The sequence below is a fragment of the Mercenaria mercenaria genome, chromosome 7, assembly GCF_021730395.1.
Source record: "Mercenaria mercenaria strain notata chromosome 7, MADL_Memer_1, whole genome shotgun sequence".
Lineage (NCBI taxonomy): Eukaryota > Metazoa > Mollusca > Bivalvia > Venerida > Veneridae > Mercenaria > Mercenaria mercenaria.
Window position 1 is genome coordinate 18,539,167 of NC_069367.1, and position 23,856 is coordinate 18,563,022.

Consider the following 23,856-nt stretch of genomic DNA (forward strand, 5'->3'; position numbering starts at 1 on the left):
AGCGACATATTTAATGTACAAGTAGAAATTATTTAAAGGTCAGTGGCCACCCTTTTACAACGCATATTTTCATTATTATTTATAAAGAGTGATATGAATTAAATTGATTCTCAACAATACCGTTAGTAAAATATTATGTAGTACTGTGTATAACTCATACAAAAACCAATAAATCACGCCGAAGTACGAGTTAACTCCCTTTCATTGTGATTGACCTCTGAACCGGAAGTGACGTACATTTATCCCCAGCTGATTTATTTACTTCCTAATCAACGTAGAATATAGGCCAATATCACTTTATTTATCAAATTATCTGACAATGGACGAAGATTCGCATGAATTTGGGTTGGAAGATGTTTTCGTTGTACAGCCGTATATGTACGAACCAGAACCTGCTACTGAGAACGATGAAATTGTTTCAAGCGAGGAAGATTCTGAGCCTGAGGAAGATTTCGACCTCGAAGCCGGGGAAAACGAACGACTGGAAAATCTCGATTGGTAATAACCTGAATACGCATAATTGCAGAACATAGAGTAGATAATCTATGTTTCAGTTTCAGTTACATTAAAAAAATATTCAGCTTGTTAAGCGGCAGGTGTCACACACTAATTGTATGCTATTCTACGAGACATGTCTATGGACCCTATATTTCGGGCTGGACGCCAAAATTTGTTTGAGAAAATGCCCATATACCTAATGTTAAACATTTGTTTGTGACAGTCTTTGTCACTAAATAAAAACAGCTAGTTTACATTACTGGAGTTGATAGTCTGTTGATAGTACAATATGCAAGCATTTGTCAAACCGGACTCTGCAGTCAGCCACACAAATCTGAGATCAGGAACGCTGATCAAGCCACATGGCTAGAAATGGATTACACAGATATCTCAAACAATCAAGGTCTCTTTCATCTGTGTATTGTGTTTCAGTTGAATCAGGGTAGTCCAGAAAAATAAAACCGCAATTATTCTCGTCAGCTGTGTGTACCCAAATGTTACTCTATACTGACCGTGTGTTATATAAATAATAGACCGTGTGTTATATAAATAATAAAGATCTTCAAGTGGTTTATCGTCTAATTTACCATGGTTCAGAATTCATATGCTTGCATAAAATAGAACTACTAGGGTTTTAGCCCGATTGCGTGGTTATCATGAATGATGAACCGTGGTAAATTAGATGATAAAGCACTCCGACGTCTTTATTTTTTTCATTCTGACATGTTCATTTGAATTTTCAGGTGTGAATGTAGAAACTGCAGTGCAATGCAGACTGGTATAAGAGTGTAAATGTTGCCACGAGTTTCCAGACCTAGCCGAGAAACTCGATGGTTTTACATGTATAACACAACACCCTGGTTTTGTTGGAAACTGCTTGAACAGAGATGTTGTGGAAGTGTCCTTCTATGAATTTCTACAACGGAATGGGCCTATTGGAGATGAGGAACCTGTTCATGAGTAAGTTTTTCTCCTAAAGTGAGACCATTAAATAAACCAAAGAAGTATAAAATACTATTTTTATAGCTCTTTGAATAAACTAAGAAGAGTCATATAAAATAAAGGTAGTGCAATGTATGTTGTCTTGAACAGTATGGTTTATACAATGTAACTGGAAGTACTGCAGTCATTTTACTCCAATTACTACTGCATGGAAGTTCTTGCTTTTGGAATGTTGAATGGCCATTTGGATTGACATAACAGGTTACATACAAGAACTATTTTATAGAATACTTGATATGATCTTGATAAACATGTATTTTAACCCGCATCATGCTGGACACAATTGAAGCTGTGCAGTCTGATCATGATCTGCACTGATTGTTATCTAGTCAGTATCAGTTTTGTATGCATCGCTTTTAATAGTTCTGGTACTGTCCAAATTGAAAGATGGACATGTAAATACCTAGGTTTACAAATATAAATAAGTAAACAAGATCGATCATGAATGAAAATAATATATTTACATATAAATAACAGTGTGGCAACAACTTATTAACATTACAGTTTAGCAACAATTTATTTACATAACAACAGTTTGGCAACAATTCATTTACATAACAACAATTTATTTACATAACAACAGTTTGGCAACAATGTATTTACATAACAGTTTGGCAACTATGTGTTTACATAACAACAATTTATTTACATAACAACAGTTTGGCAACAATTCATTTACATAACAACAATTTATTTACATAACAACAGTTTGGCAACAATGTATTTACATAACAGTTTGGCAACTATGTGTTTACATAACAACAATTTATTTACATAACAACAGTTTGGCAAAAATGTATTTACTAACATTTTAAACAATTTGTTATTACATGACAGGTCTGCAGTCATCCATTAATGTAACTTCTTGCAACATTTTTTAACAACAGGAAAGTACAAAAAAAAGTCAGATCAAGTTTAATGTTACAAGTACATTTCGTGTAAAAACCAAACCGAAAAAAAAAACTTCTCCCTTGTGGTAGAAAAAGCATATACGTGAAATCTGAATGCTTCTTGAGGGCACCAGACTATTACTGAAAGAAAACATTATTCTATATATTTAGTAACACAAACCTTGAAATGAAAGAAAAAACATCTGTCTCATTGAAAGTTGCCAATAACATTTGAAAATGTCTAATCATTTTTCTGTTCATTTCAGAACATACAGATATGTGGCCTATCGCAGACTGGCACGTTGGATTTGGCATCGTCTCGCAAAACATGACAGACGTGTGTTACCTTCCTGTGCAGTTACTGCTATCAGAGCTAACTTCCCTTCTGAGGAATACACTGGGTACAGATATGCTCGGAACTTATAATTATTTCATTGTCCTGAAAATCTGGACCTGTGAGCGAGAATCGCATCTGACTTCAAAACATGGCTTGCTCCTGACGAAAGTGGTGGTGGTGAGATATACAGTTTATGAGCAGCATCCTGTGCTTTCCTGTGAGAGTTGTACGTCTTGCGCAGTCGAATGAGCTCTGTATTCAGATCATCAATATAGTCTGAAATAACCACAAAAATAGACTTTTCAATGTTACATATAAGAAAATGTTTTTGTTTTAAAGTGTTTAATATGTAAACATGAAATTAAATGTAATACAGTTATTATTCGCTTTTCAGTTTAATTAAAATCAAGTAAAAAATTTCCTCTTAAATGAACAATTACATTATTTCGTCTCTAAATATCAAATTGTTAGAAACATATCCCTTTCATTGCATCCATTCCACACAAAACTTTGTGATCTATAATTGTCAAATAACTGATAATATAAATTGCTGGTCCATGAATGTGTATTATAACTGGTCTTGCATCGTTTGAACAGCACTATATGTACTTTTAACACTGTGCACAAACTGTTATATACTGAACAGCAAAAGAAACTATCTAGTTTTATATTAAAGTATTATTATTAAAACTAGAAATGTGTCCATGGGACACAGATGCCCCCACTACATGACAGTAGTCAGGGGCCAGAACTCCTACAATACTGAATGAATCTGGATGCGAAACCCCAGGTCCACAACTACACATGCTGACCAACATTCCTGTAAACTTTGGTGATTCTAGGTTAAATACTTTTGGGGCTATGCGCGACACAACATTAAAATGACCAATTTTTTACTAAGTCAGGGGCTATAACTCCTACATGACTGGATGAAACCGGACGCGAAATCCCAGGTGCACAACTACACATGCTGACCAACATGCCTGTAAAGTTTTGTGACTCTAGGTCGTATACTTTTGGAGCTAGGCACGACACAACATTAAAATGACCAATTTTTACAAAGTCAGGGGCCATAACTTCTACAAGACTGAATGAATCCGGACGCGAAACCCCAGGTGCACAACTACACATGCTGACCAACATTCCTGTAAACTTTGGTGATTCTAGGTCAAATACTTTTGGAGCTATGCGCGACACAACATTAAAATGACCAATTTTTTACTAAGCCAGGGGCCATAACTGACTTAAGGTTGGTTGATAAAAAAAATAAATTATCATGTGAAGATCTTCAAGTGTTATTTTGGTATGAAGAAACTATTCAAATTTGAAAAATTAGCTTTTATTTCAAAATATACCAGTTATACATCTGTATAGTTTCTTTTTCTGTTCAGTATAGTTGCAGTCATAAAGGGAGGTAATAAAAAACCTAAAATATTCAATAAAAATTCAAGTATTTTCAGCATCCTTTGACAACTGTTGGAAGTAAAAAATATTGACCCTGGGGCAATAGGTCCTTCAGCAACAATTCTGACTATCAAACCTATGGTTTAGACTATTTAACTCCAAAATTATATTACTGCCACTAGTTCTTGGCATTTTCACTTAACAGACAGTCTGAACTGTTAAAGTATTAAAAATAAACTGTTAAAAAGTCTGGTAAGTGAGAAAAGTCTTGTTAGCAAAATTAGTCACTCCTTACCATAGCTGCATTCCTCCATAACTGGCTTCACAATATGCTTTCCACCTTTGTACTTTGGGTACGACAAGCTGTAACGAAGTTGCCCATCCCTTGTGATGGCCTGTGCTCTGCCGGCATTTGAACAGGTGTGCAAGGCTGCTAGATTTATTCTGAAAGAAGCAATGTTAACATATTCAGGACCCCTAGTAAATGTCTCCCACCACACAGATGTGTCAGTCTGCAACAAGTCAAACATTTCTTATCCTCTCTTCAACTAACATGAATAAAATGTGTTTGCAAATAAGTCTTGACCAAGTTCGATAACTATCAAAGTCAGTCGAGGCATTTTAGAATTATGGCAGTTGAAACATTATTTTTATGTTTCAAAAGCATTGTAAGTCTGATGTCATGCTGCATGGTTGACTCATACACTTCTATTCAGAAGACAAGGCAATTGTAGGAGACAGACCCTTTCCTAAAAAGCAGCTCTAGTTGGTTTTACATAAAGGACGTAACAATTGCAATAACGACTGACTCATTCTGGTGTGTTCTATTAGCAGTCATACTCATTGTGAAAAAAATTCCTGCTTTCATCAGGAAAGGTGCCAAAGGTGTGCCGCAAAATGACCAAAACTTAAATCAGAGGCATATATTTCCACTATCAAAGCCATTAAGTTTCTTCCAAGTCATCTGATTTGATAATATAACTGGAAGACACACTGCACATAATACAAATTCAAAGCACTATGGTAAAGTATGGTTAAATTTTTCTACTTTATTCATGACCAGACAAGTAACATTTTAACTTTTTTTATATATTTTTATTTCAACTAACCTTTGTTTCATCACTGCATATGAGAAGCTGACAAACTTCGGTGCAAACTGGCATACAATTTTGTGATGAGCTTCTAGGCCTGAGGTTTGGTCTACAGGTGACAACTTTCTGATGTCTGTTACCAACCGCTTCTTTCCAAGTAACAACTGCAATTCCTTGTGAGCTTTGGAACCTGTAACATTTATATATCATTTCTTAGGCAACAGCGGCACAGCCACAACTAGTATTCACATGAACACAAAAGACCATGAATTATAGCTCAGCAAGAATTCTTGTAAAAAATACACTTCAAAGTTGTAATCATTTTTGCAGGAACATAAAATTATGCACCTTTTAATATAAATGATGTTGTGTATATTTACTGAATAAAAAAAAAGTATTAATAGTATTTCTTTCTTCTTCTTTGAAATACTCATTTAAGCCCAGCAAAATTTGGAGTTGAAAATGGACTGGTGATAGTGCAAGACTATGGACTTGCATGTTTAATAAAGAATTGTATAATACAAAGTCTTAAATTTTTTTATTTCTTACAGGGACCTGTACTTTTGCTAAGGCAATTGACACTTTCATGTTGCATGGACCTTTTTATTAAACAACTGAAAGGACAAGAAATACAACTGAAAGGACAAGAAATAAAGAGAAAATTCAAAATAGTGTGATATTTTCTTTTACTTCTGTATACTTGAGTACTTGGTTTTTACTTTCACAAAGACTGCATTTGATGTTCCTTTTGCTAAAGACATAGGTCTTAACTAAAGCAAACAAAAAGATATGTACAAATAATTATTTTTAACAAACCTTCTTTAATCCAATCTCTTTCAATTGGCCCGTGGGTACAGCTTGGGAACTTTTCACCATGGCCTTCGTGTTTATTTGTTATGTGGTTCAAAACCGACAACCATTTCTGTTCAACTAGATCTCCATCTCCCTCACTAGTTGCTGCACAGAAGTAGAGATGATTTGAAATGGATTGGGTCCATTTGGCTACCTTTTCACACCCTCTTTTCTTCCACAGAGTAGTAAGTTTAGTCTTCACACCTAAAACAGAAAATTTACAACATGGTTAATAATGAAAGTAGTTCAAGCTAAAATGATCTTTTCAGTACCAGAATGGAATTTCTTTTTGCTGAAATCGGAAGAGTCAGGTTTTTACATAAAAATTTCTTGTTAAACTCATTCTCTTACCAGACAAATTGTGTAAATAGCCGTTATATTTTCTGAGCTTTTTACTTGCTACAACAGCTTGATAATATTGCTACAATAGTCTGAAAAATTTTAACCTAGCACATGTTTTCAGGAAGGAAGTATTACTTCTGGTCTAACAAACATGCAAGCTCATACTTCTACTTTAAAATGAAACCAGTCAAAATTCCGACATGAGACACGATGGACGTTAGGTAGAATGTATGCTTGCCTTTCCATATGTTTGTATGCAGTGTCACCTGGCAGAGGTGGGTGGAAAATAGAATGCCTCAATTTAGTCTGTATATTTATGCAGCTTATATTCAAAAGATATTTGGATTTTTGCTGTAATGAAACAAAAAGCTTACTTTTGGCAACATGCCAGCTGTCAAACCAGTGATTAATATGTCCTTTATTTTCACGGAGATATTTTCGGACCTGTACATGGCGATCTGTGGTTGTGTCGCTCAGAGTCACACCCATATCTTCCACAACTTTCATGGTTCTCTTCAACCCCTCTAATTCCATAGCATTCGAGTTCTTCACTTCATTGCTCTGAAATATGAATTATTTTGAGATCACAATACTATAGAGTAGTATCACAAATATAATCTTTCCTTTTTTAACATGCAGCTGTAAACCAAAAATAACTGGGCAGTACTTTATAAAAAACAAAAAAACATTCTGTGAAAAGTATGTTATACAGCATTTAACTTGATTAAGTTCAACTGTGGAGGAAAAACAGAAGCTGTTCTCAGCTACTTTATTCCACATAACAAGTACTCAGCTACTGTATTCCACATAACAGAACTGTACAGAGATTGAGGCAAAATTATACTGTAGTTGGGTTCAAATCGAATACCTCTGTGCACATACTATCACTTATACACGGCCTTGTATATATAAGTAAGTACATATGCTTTAATTACATCTGCAATTACTACAGAATGGACATAACTGATTCTGCCTTTGCGACCAGTGTAGATCATCATCAGCATGACATCTATGCAGTCTGATCAAGATCTTCACTGTTTGCCATATGGTCAGTATCATTTTGGTCAGTACCCCTTTTTACAGTCAAAGGCACTGTCAAAACTGAAATCTGGACAAGTTCATTATAGAAATCTATCAGGGTAAGGGTTGACAGCCTCCATTTGTATCTTTAAACAAGACAAAACTTCCAACAAATGGTATTTTCCTTAACAAGGACTTACTTATACTAATTCTGTAGCTAACACCATGCCTGTCTCTAAATCCATCAATGTGTAGCTTCCATATTTGGCAGTATGTCCAGGAGAGCAGCACCTAGCATCGCCACCTACACGAATACTTCTCCCTCTACATGCCAGGAGGGTCTCGTTCTGTTTCTGTTGCCATGTATTCGCTATTGCCGGAATAACAAACGATTTCTGGTATCTGTTAAATGTTCTTTCCTTGATCATTAAAATGTTTGTAAATTTGAAAAAGTTGAAAAGTTTTGACGGTGATAGTCCTGAAAACACCAAGGCACCTGCTGATAACACGTTCCCAACTGGAGCACCACTAACCACCGGTTGGCTACGCCAGATCCTTGAATGTCCAGTTTCACAAACACTTTCAAAAATTACCATGCTGCCCACCACTTTCTTCTTAATGTTGCTACACACCCCGGAATATATGTGGCACAACCTTAACAGAGACAGAAGACAACTCTGAAAAACAATGAATTTTTCTTCTTTCATTAGGTCTGGTGCATGGTCTTCTATACAGTCGTGCCTGAAAAAATATGAAAAAAATATATTACAAAACTGCTTTATATTAAACTTGACCAGTTTATACAATACTGGTATTATTTAGTTATTTGTATGTTTATGAGCTTGAAACTGGGTAATACATATTCATCAGGTAGCTGATTTTGACTTTCTGCCATATATACATAGTATAGTACAGCTGGTGTCGTATGAATCTCAACTTCAGACAATAAGCTATAAATAAGCTTTGTTCTCAGACTGGCGATAAACTAAACATAATAGACCCTTAATAGGGTACCTCCTTTTGGGTTGTATTTGTTTGCTACCATAGACCTACTTTCACTTATTTCAATAAAACTGTTTTTCAACACTCAGGCCTTAAGAATGTTTTACCAATAGTTTGCCTTCAGAATGCAGTATCAATGTTGCAACCATCATAAAATATAAATCATGGGAAATTTTTATAGGCATAATATTGGTAAATCTGCAATGATTCAAGTGTCCCATAGGTAATGTGATGTCATAAAACCGTGGAAATCTTAACTGCTTGCATTTCTGTTACATATCAATATATCTTACATATACACATATTTACAAATTTACTCAGTTAATTGGAGCAAGACATTTTTATTCAACAATGAAACAAACCCTGTCTCTCATACACTGGCATGTTATTTATGATAATGTTCACAAGCAACAAAATTACCAAACAGTTGCGTTTTCATCATCATCTCCATCCTCGTCTAGATCTGCCAAGTCATCAGCAGATGGTTCCCAGTCTGGGTCTTCTTCCACATTGTCGACATACTCCTCGTCAGACTGTTCAGCTGGGTCATCATAGCAGGCATTTTCTGGGAATTGGAAACTCTTCTCAACTGAAGGTGTACACTGGTCTGGGCCACACATCATGTCCTTTGTTTCAGTCACTGCAAGTGTCCCACACTCTCTGACTTTAACCTTTATGTTCCGTAGGCCGACTTGCTATCAACTGGAAATGAAAATGATTCCTCTGTTACTGAGCATCACAAACAAAAATTCCTCTTTTATTCTTATTAATAATTAGAAATGGCCCCTCTTCTTCGATCATTTTGGTCAGACACATAGACGGACACACAAACAAGACCAAACCATAACTATAGCCCCCACCACTCGTGGGGTGGGGGGAGGGGTGCACAATAAAATTCTGTTGAACTCAATACAGACTACAGCTACGTACAGGAACGTTGCAAACTAATAGCTTGTAATCTTTTTTCGTCTATTACCGGTTTCATTATTTATTATGAAAACTAGTGCAAATATAGAAATACTGACTGAATTAAGCTACTATAGTCGAGTGTATAATTAACTTTGGAGTTGTTGCAGTGTCAGCTACATATCTGAACATTACTAGGGTCTTTAGTAAGAGACTTCTCATCTAAAATCATTTCAGCATTTCACATACATACAATGTAGTGTTATAAGTCGGCTACCGACTAGACTAGCCTAATAAATATATTTCTACATTTTTCCCTTTTTTTGACAAAATTCAATTTCACAGAGACAAAAGCCAGTCTATTTTAGAGATTTTCACAGAGAACTGATGTTGAAATTATGAAATTGGACATAGAATATAGACTTCCTCAGTTCACTAAATTTAATCATAAAAAGTGTAGAAAAGATCTATTATAGTCTAGGAGCCAGTCTAGCTACCAACCAGAAATCTTTTTTCTTTTAGAAAAAAATATTCTTTTATATGCTGACTTCATCAGTTTTGGCTCTGATTTTCTACATGTTTTGAAAAGGAAAGGGACATAATTGTATACAATTTGAATAGCCTCTGTAGTTATATCCTATTATGAACAAAACATTATGATTTGTAGAGACAAAACGTAATGCATTAATATTCATAATACATGTAAATTTATAGTGGCTGTAGAGTTTACACAGCAACTAGACCTCTACTCTGAGGATACTAATTGCAAACATTAATCAATACGTATGTGTTGAAGTATAACATACCTCAGTTGTCTGACAGGCTCGTGAAGTAGCATTACCATGCAGCTCAATTGATGATATGGATTTCACTGCTGGTGCATGACCAAGCTCAACTTCTTCTAAATGAAGTTCCTCTTCAATTCGCCGTTTCTCTTCTTCTTCTTTCTGCAGCAGCTGATGTGACATGATCAGTTCATCAACACACTGAAAATATATAGAAATCAAGAATTAAGTTATTAAAGGTATTATTGCTGTCTGGTTAGGGTCCATGCTATTCGCTAACAATTTGTCTAATTGCAATAGGCTTTGAAATCGAATGGCATGGATCCTGACCAGACTGCACGAATGTGCAAGCCGGTCTGTATCTATGCTGGTCGCAAAGCAACTATGTTGGTTTTCTCATGGCGCTGCATAATTATTGACATTGTTGCGGCAGTCCAAGTTCGATTCCCGATACAGTCATCTTTTTCTCTTGATTTTGCATTTTTTTAGAAGTAGTTTAGAAACAAATACTTTTTGTAACATTCATTATATGACCAAACTTCATAATTTTTTTTTCCGGCCAACACCTTGGCACAAAGCTGCGAGTTAGCTTGATGACAAATTTCTAGCTCTGCATGACTAATATACAGATGACCCCTGGAATAAACTTTTAATCAGACAATATCATAATGTCTCTTCATGCTCAAACGATTTGTGGACTGACAATTTTAGGATCAAAGAACATGAACCACAAGCTCACAAGTTGTCACTATATACATGAGCAAATAAAATAGGGTAAATATAACAGTAGCTTGATCTGGGACGCAGTATTCGGCTCAAGTGGATTTTGCTAGATCGGATCTCACAAGGCACGCAAGCACCGAGTGTGATCCGACCTTGCAAAATCCACGAGAGCCGCGAATACAAAGTCCCAAATCTGTTTACTGTTATAATGACCCTTTTATTATATACCTTTACCATTTTGATTCTTGTTTTGTTCTTTAAACAAAATTGTCAATGTTTATAAAAAATATATATGGAACATAGTGAATTGTTTATGTGCGCTATTTATAGAAATGTGCCGGCTCATTCACATTAATGAAAACAGTCCGGCATCATACAATACGGAAAGTACAATACGGAATTTAAAAGGTACAATATGGAATTTTTGTCTGTTCATATATAAATTGTGAAATACAAGCCGATTTTTATTTTTACAGAATTTATATAATTTATATCTACGAAGGTATATAATAAAATATATATTTTTTTATGTCCACATAAAACTCCTTTATACAATACAAGTACAGATAGATCAAACAGATGTAACATAAATATCGTACCACAGGAAAGAAGTCTTGATGTTTCTATACAGCCAGTAATAAACAAAGGTGCCTCATTGTGTGAACATTTGTGCTATTTACATAGTTACAACAAAATCCTATCATGATCATCCATATTTTCAAAAACAAAGGTTGCAAGAAACAGTTTTATAAGCCTATAAATTTTGGTCAAAATTCAGTGTCGCCAGTCAGAGTTTGTTTTTAAAATTAAAGGTTGTCACCGTACAGCTAAGGTATAACAGCAATTTTTAAATTATTATTATTTTTTTTTAATTATCTATAATAATAGTACTATGTCCATTTATTATTTGTAATTATGCAGAAAAGATTGTTCTTAGGTTTTCAACTTTGGTAATTTAAAACTGTAGTTAATTATTGTTTCTGTTCAGCTTTAGTAATTGCTGTAACATGCAAATTTTAAAGTACATGCCTTAGTTACAATCATTACAATCAGTCTGTATATATAAGATACTAATTAGTTTGCAAAGAACTCCAGCTGACCCTTGTTTCAGGGTTTTATGGCACCTTGTGTATTGTGCCATACTGATCACTAAGATAAAGTTCATGCCCTGCAGGCACTATGTACACATCTGTGGTGGTTTATGACAAGCTTAGAGGACAGGTATGCCACCAATTAAGTTTCAGGAGCTGAGATCAAAGCAACCTCTTGATTGGCATCAATTTATATAAACTGGGGATTGTACATTGTTCAGTGTGGGGAATCACGTGACCCAAAATGGTACGGAACACGGAAATCAACATGGCGGATTTCTGACTTTTTTACCAATTTTCAAAGGTTAGTAAAAACTACAGCATCTATTTCGCTCGTATTATAGCGCAGTTTATGCGCATTTTAATGCTCTTTCCAGCGATGTATGTGTCTTGTCTACGTTCTCTCTAGTTTCTGAGTTACCTTCGAGGTTTTGACCGAAGCGAGGATAATTTCTTTAAAAACACAATGGTACGATACACGTAATTACTCTTTGCTCATAAAAATCTATGTAATATGCAGTTTTTCGAACTTGTTTCATTCTGTAACTGTTAGATCTTTATCATGCAGTAACTATGCACAGTGTTTCTTTATGATTTTTCGCGAATTCTTGCGAAAAATCGACAAACTATTGAAATGGTAAGCGACACTTGCTATGATACGCAACACGTACTAACTGTTGGCTGTCTGATACGCAACACGTGCATGTGTCACCAACGGCGATTTAACTTCAAAATTGAGTCATAATTAATTCATTAACTATTTCAAACGTGGTTTTCACTTTTAAGATCGTTCAGAAGCACTGCAATCATTATTTATGTTTAAAGAGGTCAGCACTCTAAGACTTTCATGTTTCAAAATTACTTAAAATATTTATTTTATTTCAGAATGGCGCAGTTTTCTAATCTTGTTTATTTTTCTTTTACAGAAATCGCCAAACCTAAGAAGAAACCGGGTCTGACACTTGGGAAAAGAAGTGGATAAAGAAGCAAAACAAGAATGTCAATATCAAAGTAACTTTCCAATTGCCGCAATCCGTCAAGAAATCACAAGCGAAAAGGCTGCTTACGCCATCTAAATACCCTATGTACAACATATCTCCAGCAAATAAAATATAAAGTGAATTCGGTCCCCTGACGTTTCCAAAAAAAACAACAAAAAAACAGTTTACAATAACTCCCGATGAAAGTCTTCAAGATCACTTTCTGGACATGTAGAGGAAAACAGTGATACCAGAGACGATGTAGAACGCTTCTTAAATACTGAATTACTGTGTGAAGAAATGTGAAGAAATCACATGTTCGATACTGCAAGCAGAAAGAGACTTCCTGGGAGAAGAAAACAGGGTACTGTTAGTACATCAAGGAACGCAGTTCAGAAAGGAGCTCTGTGTATAAGGTGGGAGAAGACTAGGACGAATGAATCTAAAATGCTACCGATGAAGAGGATGGGACTGGACTGAGAAGTGCATATGAACGAGAAAAGAAATAGTTACGATATTAGTACCGAAAATAAAAGGAGGATGATATAAATACAATTGGAGAAAAGAAAAAATATTTGAGTACTTAATGTGAAAAGGAATGTGATGTAAATCTACACTAAATGAGACGAGGAATTTAATACAATTACGGGAAGTGAAATAGATACTGAGTGAAGAAAGAACCGATGTTTTTAATAGTAAACTTTAGGGAAAAATTGATATATTCAGTAAACAATGTGAAAACAGTGTGAGTACAATCATGGAGCTAAATTTTATGCCAAAGGACATTATGTGTTATAAATTTGCATACTCAATGGGAATAGAAAGACTTGATGACATTGAGAAAAAGAAATTTCTAATGACAGTGTTCTTCTTTGATTTGTTTTAATTTATTGTTGGAAGCTTGCTGTATAGATTCTGTATAGATAATGAAAATGAGCTTTGATAGCTTTTTTGTCAATTGAAAAAAATGATATGGGTTTTTTTTTGCACATGTTTTTGTGACATAACTTGTTTAATTATGTTTTTAATTGCAATAAAGAAGTAACCGAACTGTTACTCAAGTTTCTAATCACTGTGAAATTGAAAAGATAGAGGGTTTACGTTAGAGCCCAACTAATAACAGCCTCTTTATATGAGAAAACTAGGTAGTTTGGATCTTGTGTTGGTTCTTCCAAAGCCTCTTTCCGCTTCTAAGTATCTGGAATACTGTTTCAATGGACAATATAGCCACCAAAAAACAAAATTATGAATTATTATAATTATTTATTAATTGTTCATCTTTTGTATGTAAATATAAAATGCTTATTTAACTTGAACTCCTGGTTAAATCACACTTTACTCACACATAAATAATACTTGAGCAAATTGCAAGTATATATACACACACACACACACACACGCACACACACACACACACACAATATATATATATATGGATATACCAAACTGAAACTAGAAACAACGTCAAAATGGTGATACCGTCACATAAAAATGCCAACTATAAACATAGTAACACAAAATCCATAAAATCGCGAGTAGAGTATTATGAAACAATTACAGAAATACCAAGACGATTTTTTCGCTCCAAAAATATTACACAGACCCATGGGGTCTGAAAAACATGCCCGCTTGGCCAGACCCCATATTAGCTACGCCCATATGCAGTATTGTACATCCCGAGACATAGAACAGTCGTACATAATATAAAAGCTCACCCAGTTCGCAAACATGGTGTGGTGGGTGAACTTTTCAAAACGTGATCCGATGAAGACTATTTATTTTGTATGATTGTTTTATGTCTCGGGATGTACCATAACGTTAAAAGATACTGTACAGGGGTAGCAGATAATGTTGGCCTGGTCAAGGGGGTAGGTTTATTTACACTGTCCCATGTCTTTGGAACATGGTGGGGGTAAGAGTGAGGTTGGGTGCGCACCATAAACCGGTTTAAGCTCCCCAGGGGTGTTTTGCCACTGACCGTTCCAAGGCGGTGCCCCACTGTGTTCCTTTGTTTGTTCGTTTTGTCCTTGTGTGTTGACTTTGTGTGCGCGCGTGTGTATGCTTATTGTTCGTCTTGTCCTTATGTGTTAGCTTTGAGTGTGTGTGTGTGTTGTTCGTTTTGTCCCGATGTGTAAGCTTTGAGTGTGTGTGTGTGTGTGTGTGTGTGTGTGTGTGGTGCACGCGTTTGCGTGCGGGGGGTTCGTTTTGAGGAGGCTGCGCTTTTGGTGCGTGGCATTCCCTGTTTGATATTTCTCTTTGTTTTTGCCAGACCCCATATACAAAATGTAGTGTAGTATTTTTTTCAATGATACTGCAAAATAAAACGTTTTCTGTTAAATGTTTCCATGAAGAAACTATCGAAACTATCGACTAAAAATGCGACAGAAAGGTATATAGTAACATTTATTTAGAGTTCAATAATTAGTTCAAATTTTAGATGATTTTAGCACGATACTTAATATGATTTTCATTAAAAAAGTCAGCTTGTAAAACTTATTTGTAACTAAATGGTATAAACACTAGCAAATCTGGTACGGCAATGTTTATCAAAGATGTTTAGGGTGATGCCAGCCCTGGATCTGACATTCCCAATACGTTGTCTTCCCTATTTTTGTATCCGCTCATAAAACGAATAAACCGTCCTCCAAACATTCTCCAGCAAAGTTTCCAAAACATCTTAGTTTTGTTCGAGTATCTCATTTGTGTTGTATTAGTGCACCCAAACCAACAAACAACCTCCATCCACAAAAAATGCTATACTCTTCAGTGGAATTTTTTATCTTTAACCAATTTTAGAAATTTTATCATTACTTCATCAAGTCCACCTTCCTCTTATAATACCGAGAAAACTTCTGACAATAGATTTTCATTAACTGCTTCATCAGCCACATCAACGGGGACTACATTGTGTGTATTATGCAGCTCTTCACACTTGCAATCCAGTGTTTAAGAAGTGCTCTACATCGTCTGTATATATCACTGTTTTCCTCCACAGGTCAAAAAAGTGTTCTTGAAGACTTTAACTTTAATCGAGAGTTATTGTATGTTTGTTTTTTTGCAAGCGACAGGTGACCTAAACGACTTAATTCTTCAGTTTGCTGGATATAAGTTGTAGAGGGGATTCAGATGGCGTAAGCAGTCTTTTTGTTGGTTTTCTCGCTGGTGATTTCCTGGCGCATTGCGGCAATTGGAAAGTTAGTTTAATATTGATATTCTTGTTTTGCTTCTTTATCCACTTCTTTTTCCCCAAGTGTCAGACTCCGTTTCTTCTTAGGTTTTGCCATTTCTGTAGAAGAAAAGTATACAAGATTAGAAAACTAAACAACTGCGCCATTTTGAAATAAGATTAATAGATTTTATGTAATTTTGAAACATGAAAGTCTTAGCGTGCTGACCTGTTTAAACATAAATAAAGATTGCAGTGCTTCTGAACGATTTTAAAAACTGAAAACCAAGTTTGAAATAGTTCAATAAATTAATTATGACGCGAATTGGAAGTTAAATCGCCGTTGGTGACACATGCACGCGTTGCGTATCAGACTGCAAACAGTTAATACGTGTTGCGTATCATAGCACGTGTCGCGTACCATTTCAATAGTTTGTCGATCTTTTACAAGAATTCACGAAAAATCATAAAGAAACACTGTGCATGGTTACTATATGATAAAGATCTAACAGTTACAGATTGAAACAAGTACGAAAAACTGCATATTACATAGATTTTTGTGTGCAAAGAGTAATTACGTGTATCGTACCATTGCGTTTTTACAGAAAATTATCCTCGGTTCGGTCAAAACCTCGAAGGTAACTCAGAAACTAGAAGAAACGTAGACAAGACACATACATCGCTGGAAAGAGCATTAAAATGCGCATAGACTGCGCTATAAAACGAGCGAAATAGATGCTGTAGTTTTTACTAACCTTTGAAAATTAGTAAAAAAGTCAGAAATCCGCCATGTTGAATTCCGTGTTCCGTACCATTTTGGGTCACGTGATTCCCCACACTGATTGTTTACTACTACTTTACAGCTAGAAGTCCAATGGGTGCTTTTATACCTTGCATAAAAATACCAAAATTATAGTACATGATCAGCAAATTTGAAATGTTAATTATCATTTCTGTAATATGCATCACCTACAAGAAACTGACACATGATTATAAATGTTTTGTAACATTTTCAACATGCTATCAGTAAATAAATGTCTTTGTAACTCCCCCTACCCCCAAAACTGAAAACATCCGCTTCATAATTATATCTAGTAAAACAACGTTGCAATTATTCTGCTAGATCTAATTGTTGGTTTATTTATCCGCCACAGTCTAGTAAGGTAAATGAAAATCATCTTTTCTTCTATTTCTTTTTTAAAGTACATCCCTGAGCTTCAGATTTCTGATCATGCTGAAATGTAAACCTTCATACCGGTAATTCTATTCTACAAATTAATTATCTTTTTGCATTTGTCAAACTGAGATGAGGTAATTATATCCGAGACAGATTTAGGTCTAAACTCATTCATTTGAACCCCCATTATAATCAAAATATTACCTTATTTCATTTAAAAATTGATAATGATTATCTTAAAAATTGTAGATTTATATTTTTTCAAGTTTTTTTTCTTCAACAAAATCAAAGGACAGATTTATATTCTGCCTTTCTCAAACTAACCAGATGACGGATGTATTTTGTCCTTTTTATTCATTGATAGTACCTTATTCCTAAAGCCCTTTCTTTTTTTCTAAAATAAATTACTACATTAATTTGATAGTCCTGTCAAACATCAATGTTTCTCATTTTAATTCTAAAACGCAACTTGACTAGGGGGTCCGGTTACCACACCTTAGACAACCACTACAGGGCTGGCTTAGGAGGTCCCTTTGAGTTATCAATACGGATATAATGAGAACAGTATTCACAAAGAGGACTATAGTTATATTTTATTTTTGAAACTGGGAGATGATTTCAAATGTTATGTTAATTTGCTCTTGATGTATCTCATATACAAATGACAGGAAACAAGTGGAATTCTTAATCTATTTATAGTGCTTTAATCCAGAACTGCATGCGCGTCTCCTATAAATGTGGTGGTGAGAAATAATCCTAAGAAAATTAAAAAAAAAAAAAAGATACAGTCGGGGATAATTAGGTCAGACCTGATCAAAAGTACCAGCTAATAATAGTCAACTAAGTATTGTAATTTTCATATGTAGTCCAACAAATTTGACACGATCCTAGGGAATGTTGAGATATTTTTTTCAGATTGCCACAAATATATTATACAAAACAATCTGAATGTCAAATTACTGTGACTTGCTGAGAGGGATGGCAATATCATAAAATAAGGATTCCTGATGAGTCGGAAGACTACTACATTTTGCACTCATAAAAATTATTTACCTGCAATAGACCTACACCGACTTCATGGTAGAAAAGCTTACTATTTGTCGCCGAGTGGCTGCTTTTTAATTTCTGACGTTTGCAGTCACCGTTACAGTTTGACGAAACATACTATACGTCAGATTAATTCCACAAATTATAAAATGCAACTGTTTGTGTCGGATTAGTTCGACTAAGTAACTTCATTCTCAGTAATCTAAATTTGATTAAATTACATGCTTACCGCTTTACGGTTCCTTTTCTCGAAGGCACCATAGGTGGTCCTTTTTCTCTTTGCTGGACCCAGACAGTTGGAAACTGGTTTCCTGTTTTCCTTGTAGGAAACTGTCTCAGGAAAAACAGTTGGCACTGCCCCTTTCACTAATTGTAGTTTTAGTGTCAACCCAACTGATTTCATTACACTTGGCGAATGCACAAAACTGTCATCGGTAAAGTGTCTTAGACATACACGAGACGTCTTACTTGGCACAAACGGAACTAACTTCCCATCCACACTTCTCAGAGAATTCAAATTATTCGTCCATTTTTGACGTAAGTTCTCGTCCTTCGGAAAGAGGAAGAACCCTTTCGTCCCATCGTCACTTTTGTTGTTGCACCCAAATGCAACACAGTGCACCATGATTTGTTCTTCTATTTAACGCACGTAGATTAAAAAAACTGTTTTCACTTTAACAACAATGTCCAGACTGAATCACTGTCACACAAAATATGTAAAATCACAAATGACACTGTGTAGTAAATGATGTATCCGCGGGAAAATTACACATGCGAGTGAACAGGTCGCGAGGTCAATTACGCTGGGGATATTCCTACGTCATCATCGGAAAGAGCGGCGGAAATTAACGAGCGCGCTACGGAAAAAAACGATTTACAAAATCATCATTTTTTGCAATATAATGATTTTTTTTTTACTTTTTGAGTTTGTTTACCGTGTTTACTGTAAAAAATTACTTCTAATTCATATACCCATATATGATTTTTGGCAGTTGACTTTATAATAGTTTGTTTTAATTATACCCCCACCAAACATGTTTGGGGTGTTTGAGGGGGGGTATATAGTAGTCAGTTTTGTCACGTCGCGTCCGGTCCCGTCCCGTCCCGTCCCGAAATCTATTATCTCAGTTATTACCAAATGGATTTGATTCAAACTTAAAATACATGTTCCACCTTATCACCCACATCATTTGACACAAGGTGCTAAACTCTTGACACCAAGTTTTCATGAATTATGTCCCCTTTTACTTAGAATTTAAGGTTAATTTTGTTGTATTTTCACCATATCTCAGTTATTACTAAATGGATTTGATTCAAACTTAAAATAGATGTTCCACCTCATCACCCACATCATGTGACACAAGGTGCATAACTCTGACACCAATTTTTTATGAATTATGCCCCTTTTTATGATTTTGATGTATTTTCGCTATATCTCAGTTATTACTAAATGGATTTGATTCAAACTTAAAATAGTTGTTCCACCTCATCACCCAGATCATGTGACATAAGGTGCTTAACTCTGACGTAATTTTTTATGAATTATGTCCCCTTTTACTTCAAATTTAAGGTTGATTTTGATGTATTTTCACTATATCTCAGTTATTACCAAATGGATTTGATTCAAACTTAAAATAGATGTTCCACTTCATCACCCACATCATGTGCCAACATCATGTGACACAAGGTGCATAACTCTGACACCAAGTTTTCATGAATTATGTCACCTTTTACTTAGAATTTAAGGTTAATTTTGTTGTATTTTCACTATATCTCAGTTATTACTAAATAGATTTGATTCAATCTTAAAATAGTTGTTCCACCTCATCACCCAGATCATGTGACATAAGGTGCTTAACTCTGACATAATTTTTTATGAATTATGTCCCCTTTTACTTTAAATTTAAGGTTGATTTTGATGTATTTTCACTATATCTCAGTTATTACAAAATGAATTTGATGCAAACTTAAAATAGATGTTCCACCTCATCACCCACATCATGTGACACAAGGTGCATAACTCTGACACCAATTTTTCATGAATTATGCCCCTTTTTACTTAGAATTTAAGGTTAATTTTGATGTATTTTCGCTATATCTCAGTTACTACTGAATGGATTTGATTCAGACTTAAAATAGATGTTCCACCTCATCACCCACATCATGTGACACAAGGTGCATAACTCTGATACTATTTTTTCTTGAATTGTGTCCCCTTTTACCTATAATTTAAGGTTAATTTTGATGTATTTTCACTATATCTCATTCTGATTGGCTTAGAGCCAAAGGGAAGTAACCTTTTTTTAACTTTTGTACTGAGTTTCTTCCCCTTAAATTCCAGAAATTAGTCTATTTTTAGAAATCCTATTTTTAGATTTTCAATATTTTAGGTATTTTTATAACTTTTTTATTATAAGTCCTATGTAAAAAGTAAATACATTTTTCTGTGGTAACATGGGTCGGTAAGACACTTTTTTGTATTCACTTTTAGTGTATCTCTAATATTAGAGATTTAATATATTTACTAGTATTACTATACTTGTATTATACTAGTATTATTTATATGTGGAAGCCCAGGATGAAGTACTCCAAAGACTAAGTATTTTAAAGATTTCTTATGGTTGCCATTCTTCTGTGACAAGACCGTATGGTGGGGGTATGAGTCACTCCTGTGTCAGTTCTAGTTTTAACTAGATCTTGCTTAAAACACGATCAAATGATCAGTGATCAACATTATATTTGTTTCTATTATGATTGCTAATTGTGCAAGGTGCTACGGTTTTGACACCTTTTAATTGGCGCCGACTTCTCTTATTCAATATTTCACAGTTTTGCAAAGTAGGGGTCGTATAATTATAGATAGCGCGGTCGTTAATTGGCACATGATCACTCGCTAATCTCCCGCAGCATAGATTGCAAATTCGGTAACCATGGTATCGCTGTTTGACATGTGTAGGTTTCACGTGTAGGATTAAAGTACATGTAGATCTTTTCCTGTTGAAATTATGATTTTTATGCCCCCGAAGGGAGGCATATAGTTTTTGAACCGTCTGTCGGTCTGTCCGCAATTTTCGTGTCCGGTCCATATCTTTGTCATTGATGGATGGATTTTCAAATAACTTGGCATTAATGTGTACCACAGTAAGACGACGTGCAGTGCACAAGACCCAGGTCCGTAGCTCAAAGGTCAAGGTCACACTTAGACGTTAAAGGATAGTGCATTGATGGGCGTGTCCGGTCCATATCTTTGTCATCAATGGATGGATTTTCAAATAACTTGGCATGAATGTGTACCACAGTAAGACGACGTGCAGTGCGCAAGACCCAGGTCCGTAGCTCAAAGGTCAAGGTCACACTTAGACGTTAAAGGATAGTGCATTGATGGGCGTGTCCGGTCCATATCTTTGTCATCGATGGATGGATTTTCAAATAACTTGGCATGAATGTGTACCACAGTAAGACGACGTGTCACACGCAAGACCCAGGTCTGTAGCTCAAAGGTCAAGGTCACACTTAGACGTTAAAGATCATAGTACATTGATGGGCATGTCCGGTCCATATCTTTGTCATTCATGCATGGATTTTAAAATAACTATGCATGAATGTGTGACACAGTAAGACGGTGTGTCGCGCGCAAGACCCAGCTCCGTAGGTCAAAGATCCTAAACTCTAACATCGGCCATAACTATTCATTCAAAGTGCCATCGGGGGCATGTGTCATCCTACGGAGACAGCTCTTGTTTTTTTTATAAATTGAAAATCCACGAATTTACGTCCCCACAAAACAGCCGTTTTTGACAAAACCACGAAATTTTGTGCCGACGAAATTAACTGATTTCACAGTAACCTCCTCATAAAATCTTTATTTATCTCCACCAAACTTGTTCAAAAGCATCTTTGTGTACTCCTGTCTCAGTGCTAATGTTTGTTTGTATAGTTCTGCCTAAGTTCACTTTCAGGGACTGCAAGAGTTAAAAAAGGAAAACCTTCAAACATTTTTTTTTCTCCTGGAATACTTGGTAAATTTTCATTAAACCTGATCAGAAGCATCTTGACGGACCAGTCTCAAGTTTATTCAGATGCTTATGCTTCATTGCACTTAATGGCCGCTAGAATTTAATGTACAAAAACATGTAAAAGCAATTCTGCATGAAACATTTGATGGAACTTGGTTTGTAGCATCTTTCTAATTTTTGTTGAAATGATTTAACTTGACTGCATTTGTGGGGGCAGCCAATGCTAAAAGCAGAAAAAACATGTTTAGCTGACTTTTGAGCTCACATGTCACAAAGTGACAAGGTGAGCTTTTGTGATCGCGCAGCATCCGTTGTCCATCCGTCCATCAGTCCGTCCGTGCGTGCGTAAACTTTTGCTTGTGACCACTCTAGAGGTAACATTTTTCATGGGATCTTTATTAAAGTTGGTCAGAATGTTCATCTTGATGAAATCTAGGTCAAGTTCGAAACCGGGTCACGTGTGGTCAAAAACTAGGTCAGTAGGTCTAAAAATAGAAAAACCTTGTGACCTCTCTAGAGGCCATATTTTTCATGGGATCTGTATGAAAGTTGGTCAATGTTCACCTTGATGATATCTAGGTCAAGTTCGAAACTGGGTCACGTGCGGTCAAAACTAGGTCAGTAGGTCAAATGATAAAAAAACCCTGTGACCTCTCCAGAGGCCATATTTTTCATGGGATTTGTATGAAAGTTGGTCTGAATGTTCACCTTGATGATATCTAGGCCAAATTCGAAACTGGGTCAACTGCGGTCAAAAACTAGGTCAGTAGGTCAAATAATAGAAAAACCTTGTGACCTCTCCAGAGGCCATATTTTTCATGGGATCTGTATGAAAGTTGGTCAATGTTCACCTTGATGATATCTAGGTCAAGTTCGAAACTGGGTCACGTGCGGTCAAAACTAGGTCAGTAGGTCAAATGATAAAAAAACCCTGTGACCTCTCCAGAGGCCATATTTTTCATGGGATCTGTATGAAAGTTGGTCTGAATGTTCACCTTGATGATATCTAGGCCAAATTCGAAACTGGGTCAACTGCGGTCAAAAACTAGGTCAGTAGGTCAAATAATAGAAAAACCTTGTGACCTCTCCAGAGGCCATATTTTTCATGGGATCTGTATGAAAGTTAGTCAGAATGTTCATCTTGATGATATCTAGGTCAAGTTCGAAACTGGGTCACGTGCGGTCAAAACTAGGTCAGTAGGTCAAATGATAAAAAAACCCTGTGACCTCTCCAGAGGCCATATTTTTCATGGGATCTGTATGAAAGTTGGTCTGAATGTTCACCTTGATGATATCTAGGCCAAATTCGAAACTGGGTCAACTGCGGTCAAAAACTAGGTCAGTAGGTCTAAAAATAGAAAAACCTTGTGACCTCTCTGGAGGCCAAACTTTTCAATGGATCTTCATGAAAGTTAGTCAGAATATTCATCTTGATGATATCTAGGTCAAGTTCGAAACTGGGTCACGTGCGGTCAAAAACTAGGTCAGTAGGTCAAATAATAGAAAAAGCTTGTGACCTCTCTAGAG

At 35.6% G+C, this 23,856-nt stretch overlaps 2 protein-coding genes across 6 annotated transcripts; one reads left to right on the forward strand and one right to left on the reverse strand.

Annotated features, from left to right (window-relative positions):
• The first annotated feature begins 319 nt into the window (after positions 1–319).
• On the forward strand, positions 320–3,106 carry LOC123556021 (uncharacterized). Its single transcript, XM_045346610.2, has 4 exons — positions 320–498; positions 819–940; positions 1,284–1,458; positions 2,657–3,106. Exons 1-4 carry the CDS (start codon positions 320–322, stop codon positions 2,814–2,816), a joined length of 636 nt encoding a protein of 211 aa, XP_045202545.1. The 3' UTR covers positions 2,817–3,106.
• On the reverse strand, positions 1,940–19,237 carry LOC123546133 (uncharacterized). 5 transcript variants are annotated; one of them, XM_045345165.2, is made up of 6 exons: positions 7,637–7,776; positions 6,902–6,977; positions 6,039–6,278; positions 5,241–5,412; positions 4,427–4,575; positions 1,940–3,003 (listed from the first exon to the last, which is right to left on the reverse strand). In XM_045345165.2, exons 2-6 carry the CDS (start codon positions 6,948–6,950, stop codon positions 2,822–2,824), a joined length of 792 nt encoding a protein of 263 aa, XP_045201100.2. In that variant the 5' UTR covers positions 6,951–6,977; positions 7,637–7,776; the 3' UTR covers positions 1,940–2,821. The 5 variants fall into 5 exon arrangements, 3 of the variants coding, with proteins under 3 accessions (XP_045201100.2, XP_045201099.2, XP_053403685.1); XM_045345164.2 differs by having other exon boundaries at positions 6,791–6,977; XR_008371616.1 differs by lacking the exons at positions 1,940–3,003; positions 5,241–5,412; positions 6,039–6,278 and adding exons at positions 8,859–9,133; positions 10,151–10,330; positions 18,543–19,236 and having other exon boundaries at positions 4,443–4,575; positions 6,791–6,977; positions 7,637–8,177.
• Between the last annotated feature and the right edge of the window lie 4,619 nt (positions 19,238–23,856).

Bases quoted from the DNA above. Each gene is read 5' to 3' on its own strand.
- LOC123556021 (XM_045346610.2), top strand. From the start codon at position 320: ATGGACGAAGATTCGCATGAATTTGGGTTGGAAGATGTTTTCGTTGTA. The intron at 941-1,283 runs GTAGTCCAGAAA...GACTGGTATAAG, and splicing joins TGTGTTTCAGTTGAATCAGG to AGTGTAAATGTTGCCACGAG. The intron at 1,459-2,656 runs GTAAGTTTTTCT...TGTTCATTTCAG, and splicing joins GATGAGGAACCTGTTCATGA to AACATACAGATATGTGGCCT.
- LOC123546133 (XM_053547710.1), bottom strand. From the start codon at position 18,938: ATGGTGCACTGTGTTGCATTTGGGTGCAACAACAAAAGTGACGATGGG. The intron at 9,134-10,150 runs GTATGTTATACT...TCCAGTTGATAG, and splicing joins GAGCCTGTCAGACAACTGAG to CAAGTCGGCCTACGGAACAT. The intron at 8,178-8,858 runs GTAATTTTGTTG...ATATTTTTTCAG, and splicing joins GATGAAAACGCAACTGTTTG to GCACGACTGTATAGAAGACC.